Genomic DNA, 24,345 nt, shown 5'->3' on the forward strand with positions numbered 1-24,345 from the left:
ATCAAAGGTCACAATATTTTACTTCTCATAAGAGACAGAAATGCATTTTGCTGTTATGTAAAAGACCAAGGAAAATAGAATCTGAATTAAAAATTATTTAAAACATTTTAAAGTTATATAACTTTTTTCTAATAGCCCACTGTCTTTAGGTTAATATGGCAGAAAAAGAAAAAAATGAAGGAGAAAATGGTGGCAAACAGGTAAATAGGAAAATCAATGGCTATTCCATTATATTGTCATTTGAAATACAACGCTATTTAAATAAAAATATTTATTTATAATTCCTTAAAATAAATCGGTACTTCTCTTGAGCAATAATAAATGAGCTGATTTTATTTCAGTATATTTACCATGCTTGGATATGTCTAAAAATAGTAATAGTTAAACTGAAAGGCAAATTAAAATTATTGTTCTAACAATATGAAGGCAAGTTGAAAAATCATTTTTTTTTTATTTTTTAAAACCCCCAAACAGCCCAGCCAGGTGTGGCTCAGCAGTTGAGCAATGACCTACGATACAGGAGATCGAGATTCGATTCCCGGTCAGGGCACATGGCCAGTTTTCGGGCTTGATTCCCCGCAGGGGGCTTGCAGGAGGCAGCTGATCAATGACTTTCTCTCATCACTGATGTTTCTATCTCTCACTCTCCCTTGCTCTCTCTGAAATCAATAAAAAAAAATATTAAAAAAATAAACAAAACCCAAACATTTTAAATCTTCTTAATTAAAATTTTCTCTTTATTAATATTTCTAAATTGCTATTTCCTGTCTTAAGAAAAACATCCCCATTAAAAATTCGTGATTGCTAGAATACAAGATGAGAGATTATGAAAGCAAATAAAAACCTTGTAAAGTTTTTATAAAATTTTTAATGAAATTAGCTTTACACTGTCTCTTTTGAAATCGAAAGTGAGCTGCAAGCTCAGATAAGAGGTAAGTATAATGCAAGAAAAAAACCTGTCCTATCACCAACAAATACATTTTATTCTCAGAAAACATCTGAATGTAGTTATTAATAATTATTTCTCAGTAGTAAAAACAGATTTATAAATGACAATAAATTAATCTTACTGGCAGGAATCAAAAACGTGTACTTGTAGAGTCTGACCATAGCTCAGTGATAAAATATGATCACTATTATTGCATGTTATACAAGAAAGATGAGCACTTTGGACCATAATTGTATTCTTTCTTTTAATCACCTTCATAACCATAATTCTGTTTTCAACAACTTCAAAAGAGGAATGTAATTTTGGGGAGAGAAAAAATTAAATTACCTAGTATTGACTATGTTTTGGTCAAAACTATATAGAACAAATGATCACCAACTGTTTTGTTTGTTTGTTCTTAATCCCAAAATATCAATTCAGGAATAGTTTTAGCAACTCAATTTATAAAAACATTATAAAGATTTAATATAAGGCACATTGAATTTAAATTGGTAGTAAAAGTAAGTTAGTAATTGTCCATATAATTATGAGTCCTTCTATTCTCTGCCTATTAGGATTTCTTTAAATTATTTTCATATGTAAGTAGTCCTTAAATTTATTATTTTAGTATGAGTAGTTTTTAGCGCCTGGTGTTATCTTTTACCACTTATGACTTGAAGCATGAGATACTAGTATGAACACGGTAAGATATAATTTTCTAGATGAGCAAAGGCGCAGAAACTAAAATCAAGGTTGAGAATTTCTATAAAGACTAGGCTAAAAATAAATTCATCTCATTTTCAAAAATCAAGTCTCATTCTCTAAATAACTTATGACAGCAAATCTTGAATTACTTCAAGGATATGTACCCTTATGAAAATTATCAACAAATTGTTCCATTTTTCAGTTTGTGTTTTCTTCATTCTGCTAGTGTCTGAATGGAGTTCTCAGGAAAGAAAAGCACTTTTTATTTTATCTGAGTTAACCTGCATTGCCCAAAGACAAAATCAACAATGCCTTCCAAAGAATCATATGCAGTAAGATACTAAACAAAGTATTTACTTTTACTAATGTTAATAATACATATACAATAAAATATTAAACTAAGAAAGTACCTTCACTAATACTAACAAATGGATAACTTTCCTACCAAAGCCGCTAGTATCAAAGCATCTTTGACAAATACCTGTCACTCAATGAATAAGGGGTTTAGGTCAAGCTTTCCCTAATTTTTTATAACAATTCTTTTTGTTTTTATAACAGCATGTAAGAAAGATTTCCATACCCATTATTCAATTGGAGGCCTATAAATATAAAAGCCGGCTTTTACATACTTGAAAACGATCAATGCAACAAAGGCATCTAACTAAGTGTGCCTTATTTATTCCACAAAAGAAGAAAAGGGTGCTTAATCAGGCTAAACAACCTTCTTCTAAGGTAAAGAGCAAGTTAGTAAGAGAAGCAGGGCCTAAGCCAAGGCTGAATTACAATTATTCTCAGACAACTTTGGAAGAAGCAACAGGGGTATGTCAGAAGGGATGGCAGAGGAAGCGAAAGACCTAAGAGCTGCTCTTCGTAAATAACTTTAAAAATTCAAATATAATGAGAGACAGCAAATAAGGTGTTTCTTATCCTAGCAGGAATGTATGTACTCCTTCTCACAAACAGGTTATTTCCTGAGGCCTGCTCCTCAGCCCGCTTCACAGTTCACCAACTCCTTTTCACAACCCTCCTTTTCTCCCAGACCCACAGGGGTGACCACCCACACATCCAGCTATGCCTTTTAATTTCTGTGTAACCAGAGGACCTTTATTTTACTTAATAAATGTTGTCTACTCTGTACCAGCTCTTTGCATTCAAAGTTACCTCCTATACTGCATTTCCTATACATATCTAGACATGGGAGAGCCTGCTTATTTGCCTAAAATTTTTGAATTAGGACATACATATTGAAAGAAAAACTGCTGGATATATTTACGGGCCAGGTGCTTCGTTAGTTCTGCTTTTTCAATTAGTAACTGCACTTCAGTATAGCAATCTCCTCTCTCCATTCCCCCAGCAGTAAATGAGCTCTTAATGAGTAGTACATTAATTAATACAAATAATTCAATATTGACAAGATTCCTATAATAAATCTTTTGCAAAACAGTATTTTTTAAAATTAGAGAAGTTTAACAGAAGGAAAATAGAAAGAATTAGATTAAATATTTTTGAGAAATTAAGCCAAATTTTTTCTATGTTTTGATTTCTTATAGTGGGGCATGTGTCAGAAAAAAAATTATTATAAAAATATAAATACAGAATCAATTTAAGACCTAGGAAAATCCATTTAGACCATCCAGTATACCACCTTTGTTAAAGAAATAAGAAGATAACTTTATCTATCTATCTATCTATCTATCTATCTATCTATCTATCTATCTATCTATCATCTATCACTCTATATATATCTATCTTCACTATGATGCAAGTTTCAAAAGTTAAATGTAGCAGTCAGTCATTACTTTGGGAGAGAAGAGCATGAACAATATTGTAGAATATTTTAAACGTTAAAGGTGACCATATTGCCCAGCCAGCGTGGCTCAGTGGTTGAGCATGCCCTATGATCCGGAGATCACGGTTCAATTCCCAGTCGGGGCACATGCCATGGTTGTAGGCTCCATCCCTGGTCGGGGACATGCAGTGAGCCAATCAATGACTCATCACTGATGTTTCTCTCTCTCTCTCTCTCTCCCTCTCCCTTCCTCTCTCTGAAATCAATAAAGACATATTTTAAAAATATATATATTTTATCTCTTTCTGAATCATTATAAAATGATGGTAGAGAGATTTCATCCAACTAAACACAATGTATTTTTCAGTCTTGGTGTACGTTTTATAAGACCATGTCCACTGCCAGTCACAACTTTTTCCACAATTATCTGATGAGCTCCTAACTTAGTAGCCTTTCAACAAATACGTTGAGAGAAAGAAAATACAAAAGCAATAGCACATTAAGTCACAGTATAAACTAATCTGCATGATATTGAGATACTGTTAATGTTACAATTAGTTATGCTTTTTACTGTAATTTTATAATAAGGCACTTAGCTTCATCACTAAATTAACTCCTCAAAGCATCTGCATGACCCAGCAGATGGAGAAATATGATGAAACGGAAATATTACTGCAATGGAGAAATATGATGAAAAGTCAAAAAGTGGTGTCACAGGCATTCTGTCAAACAAACGGCTTGGGAGGAGTATGGTGGCACATGCCCCTGAAAACAACATGTTTAAAATTAGTTTCTCAACTCCCTCAATGTTAAAAGATCGCTCCTCTTCAGCACTCCCCGACTTGGTTAAAGATAGCACCATCTCCCCTAGAATAGAAGTCAGGAACTGAAGTGTCATATTTGATTCTTTCATCTTTCACGTCCCACATATAATCAATCATTATTCTGTCTCTTGTAGCCCACTGGATTCTCACTCCAGTCTACCATTTTTGCTCAGATCCACTCGTCAGGCTTGTGCCAGAAGTAGCTTTCTAAAACACAAATTTGACCACTTTATTTCCCTATTTAGAAACCATTCAATGCTGTTCCGTAACCCTTACGAGAATTTACAAATATATTAAGAGGACACACCAGGCCCTGATGATTTCTGTAGCCTCAGTCTTATACTTTCCCTTTCACATCAAACTCTATGTTCAAGCTTTATTCAAGGAATCCCTCATTCAGGATACCTCTCCCACCTCCAAGTGCCTCCTCATACTTGAGGATTTTATGTAAATGCAACTCCTGTTGGGAAGCATTTTTACAGAGATGGCATTAAGAACCACCTTCAATACTGGACCCTGTGCTTACAGTTTTGAGTACCTATCAGACCATACTGGGTTTGCCTGTCTCCCCCATTAAACTGGAATGTCTTGAGGGCAGGCACTATGTTTTCTTCATTACTGTCCCTCCCCAAGCTTAGAACAGTGCTGGGCCCTCAATGAATACCTGATGGATCTATAGATGAATTGGAAGATTGATGGATGGATAGAAGGGTGGATTTCATGGAGTAAGAAGGTTAGAATAAAATTCTTGCCATTAACAACTCTGAGTTAAAAAAAAATCACTTTCTGAAAGCTTATGTTTCTACTTTCTAGGTGCAGTTATCCCTGGAAGCTGACAAAAGCCTGTGTACACCTTCCATGCAGTGCCAAAACCAACTTAATCTAATGTCCTTTGGGTCTTTAGAATAGTTGATAATATGGATCCAGAAAAATCAATGCCAATGCTACTAGATGCACAGAAGAAGCCCAGTCTTACTGTTATAGAAATATAGAAATATGTTATAGATGCAGAGTGACAGGATGTGTAGAGGAAAAGGAAGTACATAAACCAAAGCCAAAACAATACACTAAATAATTACCACCTCTACCTTCCTCACTATTAGCATTCATTAAGTACTCATTATGTGACAGCTGTTATAATAAGAACTTGTATACATCATGTTCCTATTTAGGAACAGAGGAAGTGAAATGACACACTTTTATCTTTTAATAGATTTAACAAAAAGAATAGTGCTTGCCAATAAGCCATTATATTTCTCTCTTTTGCTAATAAAAATTCATTCGTCCCTCCATCCATAAAAACTTTTAAAAAACAGCTTCATACACAGTAGTAAGTGCTTTTCATACATTTAGTCACTTAATTTCAGGATAATCCTCTGAGTTTATATTATTATTATGATCATTTTATGGATTAAAGAAAACAAGACTCAACAGTCAAAACACTTGACCATATAACACAACTATTAAGTCACTAAAACTAGTGACTAGAAATGCTTAAAAGGAGAATGTTTTAGGAAAGCTAAAACTGGTAACTAGGAATATTAACCCCAAAGCCTATGTTCTTATCCACTACACTGTACTGCTAGACATTGGTGAAAATGGATGATCCCTGCCCTCAATGAGCTCACAGTTTAGTGGAAACAGAAGCACACCCATAAAATTTGTCAAAATAAAATTACTATTACAATTCAAGTTGTTAACAAGGTGCAGTGTGGTGCATATATCCTAAACAAAATAATAGGCTATTTCCTAAACTATAGTATTTAAGAGGCTTAACTGTATCATTCTTGTACAGGAAAAAAGTACCAAATTGAGTTGTAGAAGCTCAATGAGACTACAAAGGGGCTTTCTTCTAAATGCTTCTTTGAAAAAATTCTTAATCTTAAAATTGTCATAAAACAATTCAAATGTATCCCCAGGGATTAAACAGGAAAAAAAAGGAATTAAGATTATATATATAAACAATTTATATATATATATATATAAAATTCCTTTTCAAAAGCAATCTTAAATCCCACTGCTATGGTATTTATACATGGTATCTCAAGCAGCACAAAGAACACATATAATAGGTTAACACCATTCTCTCTCCTATAAAATTGTTTTCGTAGTATGTTACAACAAAATGCTTAAGCAAAACAATTCACTTGCAGAGTAAAAATAAAATTTCTAATTGGCATTCTCTAACAGCTAAACCTCCTCTCTAGCTAAATGAACTAATTCATTTAATTTAGTCATCATAAAATACAAAAACACTGTACTAGTTTTTCATTTGCAAGATTAAATTTTATGATTTTACTGTACCAAAATAATAAAAGGAGGCACCTTAAGAAATTATTGGGTCTCCCGGCCAGTGTGGCTCAGTCGACTGTCATCCTGCACATGGAAAGGTTACAAGTTCAATTCCTGGTCAGGGCACATACCTGGGTTATGGGTTTGGGCCCCAGTCAGGACACACAGGGTAGGCAACAGAACAGTTTCTCTCTCATATCAATGTTTTCCTCTCTATTTCCCTCCCTTCCTCTCTCTCTCAAATCAATACAAATAATATATTTCAAAAAAAGTATTGAGTCAATATTCTTAATTGTTTACAGTATTATCTATCTCAATATACATTTCATTTTTAAAACTGACTCATGGCTTTACACTTGTTAATGCATTGTTGTAAATGCTTCCTACACAACTCATTTTTTTTTCTCTAAAGTGAACACTGCAAATTGCCTTGGATGGGTGATAATGAAAAAGCAACACCATTTATTAATTTTGTATAAGTTATCCTCCACCCCTGAGATTCCTTGGAGGGGAAGAGCATGTCTGAATTTCACCATGCGGTGCCACAGGCAGAAAGTGAGAGAAACTAAACAAATACATCGTGGAGGGAGAGAAAATGCCTGTAGCAGCAAATGACCTACTACATACCTCTCCTTACTGGCTTTCATGCTCTAATTTGTTAATTTCTGGGAAAAAGACAGTTTTCTGACAGAAGGATCTAACTTCTTTAAATTTCTGATCACAAACAACACACACTGTTCAAGAGGGCAATACATTTTCAAACCACTGCGATACTAAGTAAATGTGCATGAAAAGCTCAAAGACAAGACATTGTCTTACTATCAGAAAATGCAAACGAAGAACATTTTAAGAAAGTTTAAAATGATTCTTGGCATGTGTTTCTCTGGATAAATGTTCTCTCAAATATTTTCAAGATCAATTCATTGTAAGAAAGATAATTTTATTCAAATATGCAGCTCATGATATGAATAAGCAAGTACTCATTTCCCGATAGAATTGACAAGTCTTTCAAATAATGGTTAAAAAAAAAATCAACACAACTGGGTTAGCAATTAGAAATTTTAACGTACACAGAAATTTATAAGTGTGCTTGCATATGTAATACAAATGTTTCAAAACACACCGATTTTTTAATAATAAAGAAAGAAATTGATCCTTATTAATATGACATCCTATGTTATAATTTAACATCCTATGTTCAAGCTGCACTATAACAGAAATACATATAATTTTCATTATCTTAATTCTGTTTCTAACCTCTATAAGTAACCATAAAGATAAGAATTTAATAGGATTGTTTTTAAGAAGGCATAAAGATAACAACTTAACAAAATTCTTCTAAAAGCTTCAGTAACACTGTTAAATACTAAAATACTGTAAAAATTATTTAAAAAGCAATGGTCTTCTTTACCAAAAGGAAAGGCAAGGTCTAATTGCTCACATATTTTCTCTAATTTTTAAAATAAGTTTTCTTTGGAGATTTGGAGACACACTTGTATTATTTATCACTATCACTGTGCTATTGCAGAAATAAAAGGCCAAAGGAGAGCTTCTTCCAAATTTAATTTTCTCCATTGACGTTAAGAGAATATTTCATTCTGTAGTATTGATTTATAAAATAATAAATTGTGAAATAACTTACTTTCATTCAGAATTTAAATTATCGCATGAATGTTCATTATATTTAAACTCTAGGAAAAATATAATAGTTTGCTATGCCCATTTAATACATTTCTATATGGCATTCCTAACCAAAATTGGCTTAAATCTTATGATCTTATAAAATCAAATGTGGATGTCCCTAAAATGATATCAGGTTTTTAAAAATTGCATTATGTATACCTAACACAATACTACTGTGTTCTTTTTACTAACACAACAGTACTTGTCCTTTTTATTTTTTAATACTACTTCAAGCTTCATAAGACATACTCATCCCTGTACTGTATCTATTTCATACACAAGGTACCTTCTCCTTTTCAATAAGGATTATAAACACAAAGCGACAACATGGTTCTTACACTTGCTGACATCTGAATGCACACCTCACAGTATAGGGATACTGATTAAGCTTACATTTGAAGTAAACTAATAAAAGTTTAAAATTTATTTATTTTAAAATAAAAGGACATGATTCTAAATATCAAAGTATGTCAAGGTATTCCACTTAATTCTTAAAACACCTCCCTACACATTTTTAGTAGTGATTTGTTTTATGTCCAGGAAAAACAAATACAGGCCTGTTACTATGCAGAATCACTGCTGAAATTCAGTCTTAATTTAAGAACATTATATTGCAAATATAAAATAAGTAATAGATGTGTCATTTTCAGATTAAATCTTTAACTCATAATTAGGCATTAGTTAGAATTTCTAATATCATATATAGAAACAGGCAATTTATCAAGAAATTAATATTTTAAAATATACCTTTTATTTACATCATGTAACTAGTTGAATAAAATCATCACCGAATAACAACAGAAGCATGAAATGCTACTGGACAACTCCCCTGGAAACTAATAATTATTTACCCTTAAAATGCACTTAACATTATTGTCTTTAAAAATGTATATATCTTATTTTAGTGATTATGTAAATATCATACATTTAATCTAAAGCTCGGTGACTTAAACTAACATGCAAACTGCACTTTCTTAAGCAAATTGCTTATTGTTCCTAATTTACTGTCTCCATGATTTCAAGTAAAAGTTTACACTATTTCCTACAAGTAAAGGATGAAACTCTTTCCATTTATTTCTCCTCAAATTAAAGTAACTCAAGGGGATAAACTGATAAATTTTGGAAGTAATTAATTTTTTAAAAGTATGTTCACAATAAACAAAAGTATAAAGGCTAAAAACCGAAAGAAATTTAAAAGTACAGTGAAAAATGCAAAGCTGACCTATCTTTAATCTTTTCTTGTTAAACCGAGGCTATTCAAGAACTGTCAACTAATTATTCCATTTTATTGATGACATTTTCCTCTAGGGAAGTTATTTTAAAAGTTTAACCCTGGAGCAAGTCATGGCTTCTCCAATCTTTGAAAGTGTCCAGAGCATTGATTATAACTGCAGGAGGTGTTACCTTCTACCCAGAGAATCTCACCCTGCACAATCTTACACTCTCTCACTCCCTAAACAGCTTTGATTCAGCAATTCAAACTGCTTCAGCTGATATTAAAGGAAGGACCACAGAAAAGGGATCAGCAGCTAAAACGAAGTAAAAAGAGGGGAAATACAGATCGTGGATATAACAGCACAAAGATCAAGAATAAAGCAGATTCGAAAAACACATCAGAGTGATTCAAAAAAGAACAACATGACAGAAATTAAACAAGATTTTTATGTTTGCCTTCTATGCATTTGAATTCATCTCAACCTGCATTGAAATTCTGATCATACACAAACCCCAGGGCTTTTGACATACTTTCAAAACCCACACCCTTTCTTTCTAAGTCTCGAGTCATTTCTTAGGTAGGCAAAAAAAGAAAAAAAGAAGTCAAATATGCATGTAATTGAGAAATAGAAAGACTAAATTATAATTGAATAACTATAACAAATATTTTCTCATGTAAAAATGGTACCTAATTGTTTTAAAATCTAGTATTTTTTCCCTTGCACTTAGTGAAAAGGCCCACGTCTACTTTAAATTATTTGAAATTAGGTATAAACACAGGTACAGGAATAAATACTAAACATAAGAGGCCTGGTAATATTTTCCTTGGGATTACATCAGGATATCAAGGTGCTCTATGCTTTTATACCTTGTTCTCCTTTGGACTATAAAAAGCATATGCTTAATTAGTTAATTAGTTCAGTTTTAGAGAGCAATCTAGATGCAAAGAGCTATCACAGAATGGCTTAATCCTATGTATCTCAGAAACAGTGACCAAAATTCCAGAAAGTAATTGGATTTTCAAAACTGAGCACAGTTTTCCCCCCCAATTCAGTCATGACAGGGCCAGAAGGTAATGATATATCTGCCATTGATGCAACCAGCAGACCTGTCTTCTGTCAAGAGTTGAAATCATAAAGGAATAAGCTGTCGTTAACAACCTCTCTCCAAACACTAGAGCTGTCATTTCATTGTTTTCTTTTGCTGGCATGGGGGCTGGTGTGGCATCATACACCTTGTCAGTTCCGTAATGTGCTAAGCTTTTAACCTTTTCTGGAATTCTTGACTTGAACAATCTCTTAGGAAGTCTATAATGTAACAACTTATATTTTCTTTGATTAATTTACAATTTCTTTCAAAGTTTACTTTTAACATTTGGAATTAGTGCTCTTGGTTTCAAACTATAGTTTAGTAGTCCATATTTCAAACAGGAAAAAAATTAGCATTTATTTTTAAAAAGTTTGAAATGTAAATTTTAGTAGTCTAAATTCTGCCAGTCTATAATGAGAAAAGCAATAATTATTTAAAGAGTTGTTTGAAGTTTTATAATAAAACATTTAAATCCTTTTAGAAACAGTTAAATGAATATTACTGTAATATATTTCAGAAATATTTTCTTAATTTTTAAATTAAAATTATGAAAGTAATAACTGCTCAAAGTAAAAAAGGAACAAAAATATTGAATAGAAAAATTGAAAATGAAAAGTAAAAGAAAAAAAACTCTCATGGTTTCTTGCATAAACTTCTAAGAACATCAGTGTATATCCATGTAGTTGCATGTGTATGCAAGTTTAAGTATGATTTTTAACAAATGACCTCATCCTTGTGTTTTTATATGGTAATTCTTAGACATTACATATGAATGCATACATAAGCATATAATTTGTTCTTCTTAATAACTAGTCTTCCATAATATGTACATACCATAATTTAATCAAATATTCCCTAATGGAGGATACTGAGGTGCTAGAAGTATTTGTGGTATTACAAACTGCTGTGATGAGCACCTCATACGTATACTTTGTGAACTACTCTAGCATAAAGTCCTTCAAATGGGATTTAGGGTCAAGGGTATGCACATTTAATTTCGGAAGATATAACAAAATTTCCATCTAAAAACACTGCTCCAATTTACATTCCCACAAATATCTAAACTTAGTATGTCATGCACTTTATTACCAGTTTACATGCCAATCTTATATTTTGAAAAATGGCACCTTGTATTGATAAGCATTTTTTTAATTCCACAAATACTTTTAACGACTATAAAAAAGCATCAATGCCTTTAAGTCAATTGAACAAAAGTATATTTAAAAGCTCCAAGAAATTTTCATGTTTTTGAGTCCTCTGAGACCTTAAACATGTATCCCCTGCCAAATTATATGCTGCTTGCACTATATAAATGGTAAATAATTTCTCATAAGCTATCAGATGGCACTGCTATTGTTAAAAACAAAAGCTATGCTCTAAATTGATATGGTACTTCTTGTTACTACCTGCTAACCATCAATAACCCACTAGAAAGAGTCCTATTACATCTTCTGCTCACCAATTTTGTCAAATACTTAGGCTGAAGTAGCAAGAGCTTGCAGTACTTGGTTGGAAGACCATAAATTCAAGGTAATAGTTAAAAAAATGTTACAAAAAATGTATTACTTAAATTATTGGGGGGGGGGAATCACACCCTATTTTAGATAAACATCTGTAATGGCTCCATGTACATTTATGAAAAAAATCCTAATACTGTAATCAATCAGTTTTACAAATGTGCCAGCCAAAAAAGAAGGAAAAACCCAAAATGAATTAAGAAAAGAGGAATCAGCCCAGCTGGTGTGGCTAAGTGGTTGAGCATGGACCCATGCACCAAGAGGTCACTGGTTCAATACCCATCAGGGCACATGCCTGGGGTTGCAGGCTCGATCCCCAGTAGGGGGCGTGCAGAAGGCAGCCGATCGATGTTGACGTTTCTCTCTCATCGATGTTTCTATTTTTCTCTCCCTTTCCCTCTAAAAGTCAATAAAAATATGTTTTAAAAAAAGAGGAATCAAAAGGTCAATAGCCAGAATAGAAAAGTTAAAGCTACAGCTTATTAAAAGGGAAGCAAGTGATTTAAAAACTAAAAAGCTCTAAACCAACTTTTGAAGTATGCAATTCATATCAGTTAAGCAACAGTTTATTATATATTCTTTAATTTAGTCTCCTTACAATCATAATGATATCTAAAACAAAATCTCAAAATATTCTAGTGTGATGAATACTGCCACATAAGGATGCCTCCTGAGTTTTACAGAGCATGCTGTAATATAGAAAATTAGCGTTAATTTGTTTTAAAAATATATGAGTTGTAAAGTGACTGTCATTCGAACAAACAGATAAAAAGCATGTACTTAAAATGCTATACTTTAGATTACCACTATTCCCTCCACAAATCACTGTAAAAAATCAGTTTAAAAAATGAGAGTGGTATTCATTCATCTGGACTAAGTAAGTGGGAGACGAAAGACTAGTGGATACAGATGTCGATAAACTTTTGAAAGACTGTAAGCTATGATTGAGAAAAGCAGAAGACATGTCAAGGCAGTGAAATGTTGCTATCCCCAAAACACTATTCCTACTTATAAGAACAGGATGACTGATTATTCTAATTGTTACTGACCAACTTGCTCCCTCATGTTTGAAGTATTAACAGTCAGTCAATACAAAGATATTTGGTATGGATTCCCATATACTCCTTTCACCTCAAAAAAACTCTTATACAACAATAAAAAAAATTCTAGAATGGGAAGGGCTCAGTTGATACAGTAGCAGGGACAATATAATTACATAAAGTATTTCACCTAGCCTTCAAACGTACAAACATCTGATTCTCTTTACTAAATTATATTTTCAAATTATCACTGAATTGTGATCACATTTCACATATAATGTTAAAATACATCGAAGGATCTGTTCTAATCACAAACTACTATGTCAGAAAGTTCATTCATCATTCAGGTCCTGAAGTATAAAACAGTTTAAATAATATAATAGTTTATGTGAATTACTTCAATCTAAACCTCACTATATTTTAGTTAAATTATACTAAAAAACATACTACTCAAGTTTGCAATCAATCAAAAGTAGTAATGCCGTTGTGTTCTTTACATATACATGAAGACTGAAAGATATATACAATTAACCGAAGAAATTCTACCTGCAGCATTTTAAGTGCCTCAAAATCTATTAACAAAAATATTCTTTAAGAGTTGGTCTGGGCCCTAAATACAGTTGACCCTTGAACAACATGTGTTTGAACTGGGGGGGGGGGGGGGTCCACTTATACATGGATTTTTTTTCAATAAATACATACAGTACTGTGAAGTACTTCCTCTTTCTAAGATTTTCTTAATATTTTCTTTCCTGTAGCTTACTGTATTCTAAGAATTCAGTATATAAAACATATAATATAAAAAATATGTGTTATGCAACTGTTTATATTATAGGTAAGGTTCTTGTCAACAGCAGACTACTAATAGTTAAGTTTTGAGCAAGGCAAAAGTTATATACGGCTTTTCGACTTCACACGTGGTGGACAGGGGTGTCAGTGGCCCTAACGCTTGCATTGTTCAAGGGTTAATTATATCAACATTTCAGAGTTAACAAAGCAGGGAATGTTATTACCTTTGACAGTTGTAATTATCAGTGTATTAAAGAATTCCCTCCAAGTTTTAGTTACAAAAATAAACTTTATATTCTTGTATTATACAAGATGCTGCTTTACTTTTATTCTGAAGATAAACTTTACTTACATGTAAAAGAAACCCATATTTTGCAGTTTGACTGTTTGACAGAACCTAAGAATTAGAAACAAAAGTAGCCTAACATTTAGATGTAGAATGCTAGGCCAGTAAAAACCAATTTCACTATTATAGGAAGAAAACCTTAAATACAGTGTTAAAATATCAATTTCTAAAAAGTTTGAATTCAAAAAAGTAATTCAGTAAATACTACAATAAATCATTTTTTACGTATGTCTTATGCTTAAAGCATTTTATTTGTGCCTCCAAAGAGTATTTTTTAAAACATTACAAAAAAAAACTGAGTTATCGCAACTCTTTTTTTAAAGAATAAGAGATTAATTTAAAGTAGCAGATTTCCTTTAGTTTCTAACATAATTAAACAAGGTTGTAAAAGATTTACAAAAGCAGTCATATTTTTTCAGAAGTATTTCAATAATACTGATAAGTAGTTGATAGTTTAAGTGATATTTCATGTAATAATAAATAAAAAAATTTTAGAAAAATATTCATTTCAAAGACATAATCTAAATTTTTACACACTTAAGATATCATTTTGTTTTTAGTTGTAACTGCAAAATAATGCAGAACAATTTTTCATTACAAATAAGTAATAACAATTAAAGGGTAAGACTATGTTTAGGATACACATTAGAAGAAACATGTTAAAATAAATTATAACATAATAAAGAAGAGCTATAAAATGCCCCCCCACAAAAATATAAAAGAAATTGCACTTACATCCATAGCTCTCTTAATAAATGGTATCTGTGTGCCACTGTCCAGATCTTCATTTATAATAAGCCTTCTAGCCCACTGACCTGCCCTGACAACACCACTACCATGAATTAAAACCATCAGTTTCTGTGGATTTGTCAAAGCATCCTCACTCATAAAGATAAAACTCTTTGGTTCACTCTCAGTGGCATCTACCTGTAATTAAAAAAAGTTAAATAATAAATACATGTTTTCTGATCAGGCATAAACAGAAATGAAAAAATAACTAATGGTTACTATAAATTATAAAATGGTTATTACAGAATTATAGAAGTAAAAAAGTTTAAAATGAAATTAAAATATTCATTAGAGATTAACAATTACATATAGAGCGGATGAATACAAAAGACATGATAGTAATTTAAATATAAAAAAATATGAAAAAAGAATATTGGAAATATACGCCTCCCTACATTATTGTTGTATATTAAGTATCATCATATGTAAGAATAACTAATTTTCGAGCACTTCCTATTATCTAGATACTACGCAAAATATTTTTAAAATATTATCTCCATCACAATCACATTAAGGTGGTACTATTACTATACTTATTTATAGATGAAGATATTGAGATCCAGAGAGGTTAAATAACTTGAAGGTCACACAGCTATTAAGTCTATAATTCTATAATAGAAGTTTACTGTAGCTAAGATAGAAAACAGAAAGGCCCAATTGGAGGATACACCTATTGGAAAATCATATATTATTCAGAAATACCACTAAGCTTTTAAAAGGTGGGAGAGGGAACTATTTAAAAATTCAAAAATCTACTGTTCTATGTAAATGGACTTTAAAATTTCATTCAGAGTATGAACACAAGGTTATATAACAATTATTTAATGAGGGAATATTGTTTGCATACTCTTATAATCTTATTTTATGTACTAGTCACCTATGCCATGGAAATTAAATATTTTTATTCATTTTAATTGTACTTCATATTTAGGTTTAAACTAGATGGTGTATGATTTAGATTTGAAAGACTCAAAAGACTTTTAAAAAAGAATGACTCCCCAGTCATTTACTACCCGGGCCATGGCCCGTGCTCAGTGGTATTCCACATCAGCAGTGGCAAGCAACCAGGACGGAGGCCTTTGTGCAGCCTGGTGGCTGGTAACAGACCTTGAATAGAGTGGGTCAACCCACCTGCTAGGTAATGCAACAGTTCTTCCCTTCGTACAGTTATTCATACAGTTATCAAAATAAGAAATTGACAAAAGCTCTAGATACCAAAAAACTCCCTGGATTCCAAATATTCCCAGTCACTATTCCTGGGAAGAGAAAAAAAATAACATTCCTCTACTTCTAAGACAATCAGATTGGTCTCAGTAACAGATGCTTAGAATTTTTTGTAAACAGAACACAAAGGGCAATTATTTCAGCAAAAAGAGCATGGCCAAAGGGCTTAAGAAAAAATACCACCTTCTCAGTAAAGCCTTCCCCGGCCACCCCATTTAGTAAATACCACCCCAAGAATTCCTTAGTCCCTTTCTCTCTTTTATTTTCCTCCATAGCACATACTACAGTCTAATATACTAGATGCTTTACTTTATATATTTGTTTGTATAACTGTTTATTAACCCTCTGCTCTCTTACCAGAATGTTAGTTTAGAAAGGCACAAACTTTTCTGTTTCTATCTAGCTACATTCAGTGCCTAAAGGAGAGGCTGGCATGTCGTAGGAACTCAGTAAATAAAGGAATGAATAAACTTTGGGAATAAGAAATCTTATCAAGCACCAATGGCTTCCTTTAGATAAAAGGTATTTAACTAAATAATGCATCCTATAACTGGTTATAACTTGCCTGGTTCAGAAAGCATATATTGAATATTAAACTAATATGTAATTATAAAGAATTTAAAAAGAGCTACACAATGCTAAGAAATAAAATGATGTAACTGTGTCTTTATTACGAGTAATTAAGCATGCAGGAAGAGAGATGAAGTGTAGCCGAATGATATTAGCTTCAATTGCAGATGTCCTAGTAAACAAGCTACAGTGACAGCAGGGATGACTGAAGTCACAAGGAGAAGAAGAAGAGAGAACACCAAGTCTAGGTAATTCCAGTGTCCTAAGAACACTACATGAAAACAGAGGAATGACTCAGGTAAAGTGGCTGAAAAAAAGGAAAATGGTGATAATAAAAAGGAAAAAATTAAAAAGCAAAGTTGTCAGTGTGTAAACAAAGAAGAGGCCACAGAAGCTTCTAGTCATTCATTTACCAGAGGGTACCAAACACGCCCAAATCAAAATGCCTCTTAAAGTCAGTGAGGCCTTCATGGGTCCTGGAATGGCTATGGAAATGGCATCTGTTTATCTTAATGAAAAATGCTGTAGCTCTGCCCTTTCCAGGAGGGGCTGATCACGGTTTCTTTTTACTACTTGACTAAATCCAGTTACCAAGGAACTTAGTCAATTTTTTAAGCCATGAAATGTTGGTAATTTAAATCCCACAGTATTCCCTTTAAAATTTGAAGAGTACTTATTTTCAGAAGATAAAAATGTGGTTTTGTAATTATAATGTTCCAAAAATTTTAAGGGGCTATAAATTAGGGTGGCCATGAATAAGTGAATAAAGTTTTACTTAAACATCCCGAAATGTTGACTTCAAAAATATGAGAACATTAGAAAATTCAAGGAAAATTCAGTTGCAAAGAAACTGAACTGAATAATGTAATGGTGCTAATGCTTTAGAAGTAAGGGCAATATCTGGGCTGGTTACTGGCTAATACCATGTCAATTTAACAGAACTCTGACTTTGCAGTTGGTAACCATAACTTACTCATATAGAGCTAATGCTAACTTTCAATAGTAAAATTTCTATATGAATAAAATGGTGTTTTTTTATTAACTAAAGTTTGGAAATGGCTGTTCCAAGTCCATTTATCTTCAAACAATAGTAATCTATTAAGCTGAGTTTTCATTAACAATACATACATATAAAGGTCATTCCAGTGTACCACCTCCCTTCAAATAAATAAGTAAAAATAAATTATATCAATGACATGGGAAATGGTAGAGGGTAGTCCTTTCAATTGCATTATCATTTTTTAAAAAAAATTGCAATCACTTTTTAAGTTAGGTATTAGTGTTTATTTACCTATACATATTTCATTTCCCCTCCCATTACAGTTTAAATTCAACATTATTTTGCATTAGTTTCAGACATACGGCCTAGTGGCCAGACAATCATACACCTTACAAAGTGCTCCCCCTGTCATTTCAAGTACCCACATGGCACCATAAACAATTATAACAATATCACTGGCTATATTCTCCATGCTGTACTTGACATTCCTGTGTCTATTTTGTAGTATACCTCATCTCATTGCACACAGTAGGTCTGAGATGAAGTATACTGACAGGAGTTTAATGTCATCTTTATCAATATCAAAACACTAGGACCTTAACATTTAAACTTATCACAGTTGATAAAAAACAAAAGTTTTCTTCTGAATTAAAAACGATTTTATCTGGAAGTATAAACATTTTTAAAAATTTGACTTACTGGAATAGAGATTTTTTTCAAATTACAGTCCTTTTCCAGGAGCTCATATACATACTTCGTGATGATCTAGGTAGGAAAGAAAGAACACATTAAGATGTAATGTTATTCATTATCAAAATTCACATAAATCATTATCACTTCTTGTTCTGAATGAGTATCTCTCTATTTTGGAATGTTTTTATACTAAATTAAGAGACTCTTTATTAATTATTTGTAATAGATTACTTCCTGTTGCTGTGTGAATAACTATGAACCTTAATACTATGAATTAGGACCTGTTAATATAAACTCATAAACAAGGACTTCCTGTTTTTTAAAGCAATACTCTGTGCGCATGTATTCTGTTTTCAATATTTCTGGAATCTGTTTTCCTTATAAGTTACCTATAGATATTGTATCTAATACAGTATTATTGTGACTCTGAATCCTAACACCTCTTCTATATTCACTGAATCAAGGAGGAAATTGGTTGAACGAATTCTAAACAGAAAAAGAAAATTAATTCAGCAAAGTCAGGCACCAAGTAGTATTACTGTCTGTGGTAGGCAGAAGCATGGCAACCCAAAGATATCCACATCCTAACTTCCAGAACCTGTTAATAGGTTATGTCACATGGTAAAAGAGACTTTGGAGATATAGTTAATGTTAAGAACCCAAGATGAGGAGATTATCCGAGTGGATCCAATTTAATCATATCAATCCTTAAAAGTGGAAGATTATGGAAAAACAGTGTGTCAGAAAGATGCAAAGTGAGAAGGCCCAATTGGCCATCCTGGTTTTGAAGATGGAAGGAAACCCAAGCATCTGAGGAGAAAAGGCTGATTCAGGGCGTGGAGTACAGAAAGTGCAAGATAAGTCAGAAAATAAAATTTTGCACCAAAAAACAAGAAAATACTGAGTGATGAATAAATGTTGAAAGAACACAAAACCTGCTTGATGAGAAGCTGTCTGGCCAAATCTGGAATCATTGAGACATCAAAATAATGACAGCAATGGATTATATAACCCATCAAGTAAGATTAGAATCAATGATTCCATAAATATATAAAGTAAAAAGGAAAGGGAAAAGAAAGCTCTTTCTTACAGCAGAATGCCAACTAATGCATATTGAAGTTAGTTAATCATCAATAGGTGCTAAAATTAATAGGTAGAAGTTAGAAAATCAATAATAGATGCTAAAATTAATAGGTGGAAAGTTTCATAAAGAACATAGTCTCAAGTATTTTATCCCAAGTTACTAAAAATTATAGAGAGTAAAATAATAGTAACTCTATGGTAGGACCTGGCAGACATCACCATATTGGAGCAAACCAAAATTGTGTACTCTTGATATCATGTATGGAGGACAAGATCACATTTAAGGTACTTGTGTCAAAAACACATGAGCTACAGTGGCTGCCCCAGTCTGCATTCCCACCAGCAGTGTACCAGGGCTCCCCTTTCTCCACACCCTCGCCAGCACATGTCGGTTGTTGATTTATTGATGGAGCCATTCTGACAGGTGGGAAGTGATACCTCATTGTGGTTTTAATTTTCATCTCTCTGATGATTAGAGATGTTGAGCATTTTCTCATGTGTCTCTTGGCCATCCGTATGTCCTCTATGGAGAAGTATCTATTCAAGTCCTTTGCCCATTTCTTAATTGGCTTGTTTGTCTTCCTCTTGCTGAGTACTATGAGTTCTTTGTACACTTTGGAAATTAGCTCCTTATCAGATTCATCCTTGGCAAATATGTTTTCCCAGACCGTGGGGTTCCTTTGTATTTTGAGGCTGTTTTCTTTTGCTGTGCAGAAGCTTTTCAGTTTGATGTAGTCCCATATGTTTATTTTGTCTTTTGTTTCTCTTGCCCTAGCAGATGTATCAGTGAAAAGTCCACTACGTGGGATGTCTGTGACTTTACTGCCTATGTTTTCTTCCAGGATTTTTATGGAAAACAGTATGGAGGTTCCTCAAAAAATTAGAAATGGGGCTGCCATTTGGCTCAGTGATTCCACTCCTAGGAATGTATCCTAAGAATCCTGAAACATTCATCAGAAAGAATATATGCACCCCGATGTTCATAGCAGCACAGTTTACAATAGCTAAGATCTGGAAACAGCCCAAGTGCCCATCAGTAGATGAGTGGATGAAAAAGCTGTGGGACATTCACACCATGGAATACTATGCAGCTGTAAAGAGGAAGGATCTCGTACCCTTTGGGACGGTATGGATGGATCTGGAAAATATTATGCTAAGTGAAATAATCCAGGCAGAGAAAGACAAACATCACACGATCTCACTTATATGTGGAATCTAAAGAACTTAATAAACTGATAAACAATAGATTCAATGATATTGAAGCATAGATGAGACTGACGAATGTCAGAGGGATGGAGGAGGGCGGGTGGATGGAGGGGGAGAGAGTAACCGAAGAATTTATATGCATATATGCACAACCCAAGGACACGGACAATGGTGGGGAGAGGGACTGGGGTGGCGGAAGGGACAGGATGGAACGGGTCATTGGGGAGAACAAGGGACATCTGTAATATTTTAAACAAAAATAAAATTAAATAAAAACAAAAAACAAATAAACAAGCAAAAAACAAAACACACACGCATGAGCCAAATCTATTTATGAGAATATGTATGACAAGCTCAAATTGAAGGTCATTCTATAAATGTCCTATACTTCAAAAAATGTCAATGTCAAGAAAGATTTAAAAAGGCTAAGGAATGGTTTCACATTAAAGAAGAATAAAGAGGCGTGACAACTAAATACAAAGTGTGAACCTAGATTTAATCCTGGACTAGAGGAATATCAGTAATTAAGTACATTATGTGACAATTTGCAAACTTTAAACATGGCTTGTAGATTGGTAATAATGAATCAATGTAAAATTTCCCGATTCTGATAACTATACTGTAATTATGAAGAGAATGTTCTTAGGAAATATACACCAATGTATTAGAGGTAAAAGGGAATAAAGTTTCTAACTTTACTCTCAAATGGTTCAGAAAAAAATTATATAAGTAATATATAATATATATGATCTTTGTAATCACTCAACTATTCTGTGTGAAATTATATCAGAACGAAATGTTATTTTAAAATTTCCCATACTGTACATATTCCTAGTTCAGGTGCTACTGACACTGCCTATATTTCCACAAGAATTTCAATGAAAATGTGGCAAATGACAAACAGGGTAACAACAATTTGCTTTCATCAAAACATTTTAATTTCTTGAAATGTTACAAGACCACAGCTATACTCGAGGATGATTTTCATTCATACTGCTTGTCAAAAGCAAGGAATTCTGGAGCAAGTCCTATAGCTTGCCATGTTTGTGCCTATGTTCACCCCTCACCTAAAGTTCCCTTAACTTTTCCCTTTTTCCTACAATTGCTCAAAAAGGTAATTCAAATGCTACCTCCTATCTGAATTTTCACTGATTCTGCCCAATAGCTGTGCCTTTCTTAAGAACATTTAGCATTCCACAGGGATTACCTCACATTCTCATTGGCCCACCAAAGTGAGCCCTTTATAAGAATTACATATATTATACTTTATTGTAGCATCAACCACACTGTTGATGCACAATACATGAACAATGAATGAATGAAAAATAACTGGTAGTGCTTGCAAACATGTGACTTTTCAGCTTATAAAAAAACAAAAGCAATACATTTAAAAATATTTTAAAAATTAATTTTTGTATTGAAAATAAATTCACAAGATTTAAACATGAAAACAATAATAACACAATAGACACTGAGATGTCCTCCCTCCTACCCCTACCCTCCTCCATTGTATGCCCTGCATTCTGACCCCTATTGTTGATCTTACTAGTTTCTTATGCACCTTCCAGTGTTTCTTAGTGCCAGTATAAGCAAATAAAAATGTATTATTTCCCTCCCTTTCTTAAAAAAGACAGCATACTGCACACACTGTGTTGCACAATGTATTCTTATCATCTTCTCTTTCTTATAGCAGACTAAATACACAATGACCTACCCTCTCAGTAACAGAGACCTTCTTTATTCTTCACTAGTCAGTGTTCCATTGTGCGGATGAACCAGTTTAGTAAGATCTTTTGAACTATTTAATGCTTCACAAAAATATTCACTAAGAAAAACATACATAACCTTAAGCATTGTTTATTAAATCCTATGCGAATTAAATTTACACAAAGTTAATACCTTGGAACTTAGAAATCATTTAAAATGATTTTTTCCACCCTGCAAGTTACCTAATTATTTAAAAAAGAAAAACATCTTTTCTTCTTATGTGCCATTGACCAAAACTCTACATTTCCTCTTAGCTTCCTCCTGGGAAGGGACGGAGGGAGGGACAGTAGAAAAGGAGGAGGAAAGATGGAGGGAGGGACGGAAAGAAGGAGGAAGAGAAAAAATTTCTTAATAATTAAGGTTTAATATGATTCAATGTCAGTTTGGTGAAGCCTAAAAGGGCTCCTCTAGGTTCTTTACGTTAAAGAGACTATGACATGAATGGCAATGAGTTGTCTAATTGGAACTAAAGAACATTTACCCTGCGTGTACATCCTCTTAAGTCAGAACTACATCTTAAATTTCACTAAAATCATCTTCATCTCATCCTTACTTTTCCCCTTAAAACCTTTTCTACTTCATTCTTAGTGGGTACATTCTAAACTTTTAAAAAGTCTTTTGAAGTAACTGCTTTTTCAGCATATCTTTGAAATAAAATTCATTCCTCCAACTTCCATTAGCATTCCCTGGAGTTCTAGTCTATCCCCAGCTGTCCTTCATTTACATCAGCTTCAGATCACTTGCTCACACATTTTCCTTTTACCTGTTCTAAAGAAGAGTCCTCCTTAAAGCCATCCTTTCCTCTCACTAACCAGACTCTTAAATAGCTTACCAGAGACACAGACTTATAAATGTGTCCAACTAACTACAAATATCTCCTTGCAGCGATTTCACAGGCACCTCAAATTCAGTATGTTCAAACTGAATCCATCTACACTTGTCCAAACCTACATATCCTCCAGTGTGTTCACCAGCTTCGTAAGGGGCACTACCATCCACCTAACTGCTCACACTGCAAGCCCAAATGTAATGACTCCTTGTCCTTCTTCTGTCCCTTCAAGCCCCTCAAGCTAATATTGGGAGATCCCAGATCTCCCCATCTCTACTGTCACCATTCTAGTCTATCAACAGATTTATTATCTCTTCTTTGGATTGCATCTGAAGCCGGCCACTGCTATATCTAATATAGCAGACTTCCTCCAGATCATATCTACTACTAGCAGACCCATGACTCCTTTAAAAATGCAAATCTAATAGCTTCCCAGTGCTATAAGTAAGGATAATGCCACAGTCCTTAAATCCAGCAAGGCCTACCAGATCTGGCCCCTGCCTACTTCTCAAATTTCATCCTATACCAGCTCTTTTCATCATTCTCTCTGTATTGTGTAATCACACCGACTTTTTAACAACTCAGAAGCATAAGGGTCTTTTTCACCTCAGAGCTTTTGCAAATGACTTTGCTTTGCCTGGAATGCTGGCCCATTCTTTGCTTATCTAGCTTTAACATCTTCCTTGCCTGGCATTCCAACCTATCTTCAAGATGTAGCTAAGAATTTTGTATTACTCCTTCCCAACACTTAGATTATTAATAATGTCTTTTCCAAGATCTGTCTTTGCCACTAGAGTTTAAGCTTTTGGAAGAGAAGGAACTATATGTTCAGAGGTATAAACCTTACCTTAGAGTACGAGACCATAATGATTCATCTCTAACACAATTCAAGACATTTAAGAAATAGATTTCATTCTAGAAATACCTAACAAGAAAAAACTGGTTTTACTTCTAAAGTTCATATAAG

General features: G+C 33.2%; 1 protein-coding gene across 4 annotated transcripts in view; it reads right to left on the bottom strand.

Annotated features, from left to right (window-relative positions):
• The window catches only part of ARB2A (ARB2 cotranscriptional regulator A), a 306,630-nt gene that overhangs the window by 222,117 nt on the left and 60,168 nt on the right, over positions 1 to 24,345 (bottom strand). For 3 of the 4 annotated variants that reach the window (XM_087815443.1, XM_087815445.1, XM_087815444.1), the window contains 2 exons: positions 18,500 to 18,565; positions 14,953 to 15,144 (listed from right to left, as the gene is read on the bottom strand). In XM_087815443.1, the coding sequence (XP_087671569.1) occupies positions 14,953 to 15,144; positions 18,500 to 18,565 (258 nt within the window). The remainder of the gene's footprint in view (positions 1 to 14,952; positions 15,145 to 18,499; positions 18,566 to 24,345) is intronic. The other variant, XM_087815446.1, reaches the window with a different exon arrangement.

Source organism: Miniopterus natalensis, chromosome 3 (genome assembly GCF_054644295.1).
Source record: "Miniopterus natalensis isolate mMinNat1 chromosome 3, mMinNat1.hap1, whole genome shotgun sequence".
Classification (NCBI taxonomy): Eukaryota; Metazoa; Chordata; class Mammalia; order Chiroptera; family Miniopteridae; genus Miniopterus; species Miniopterus natalensis.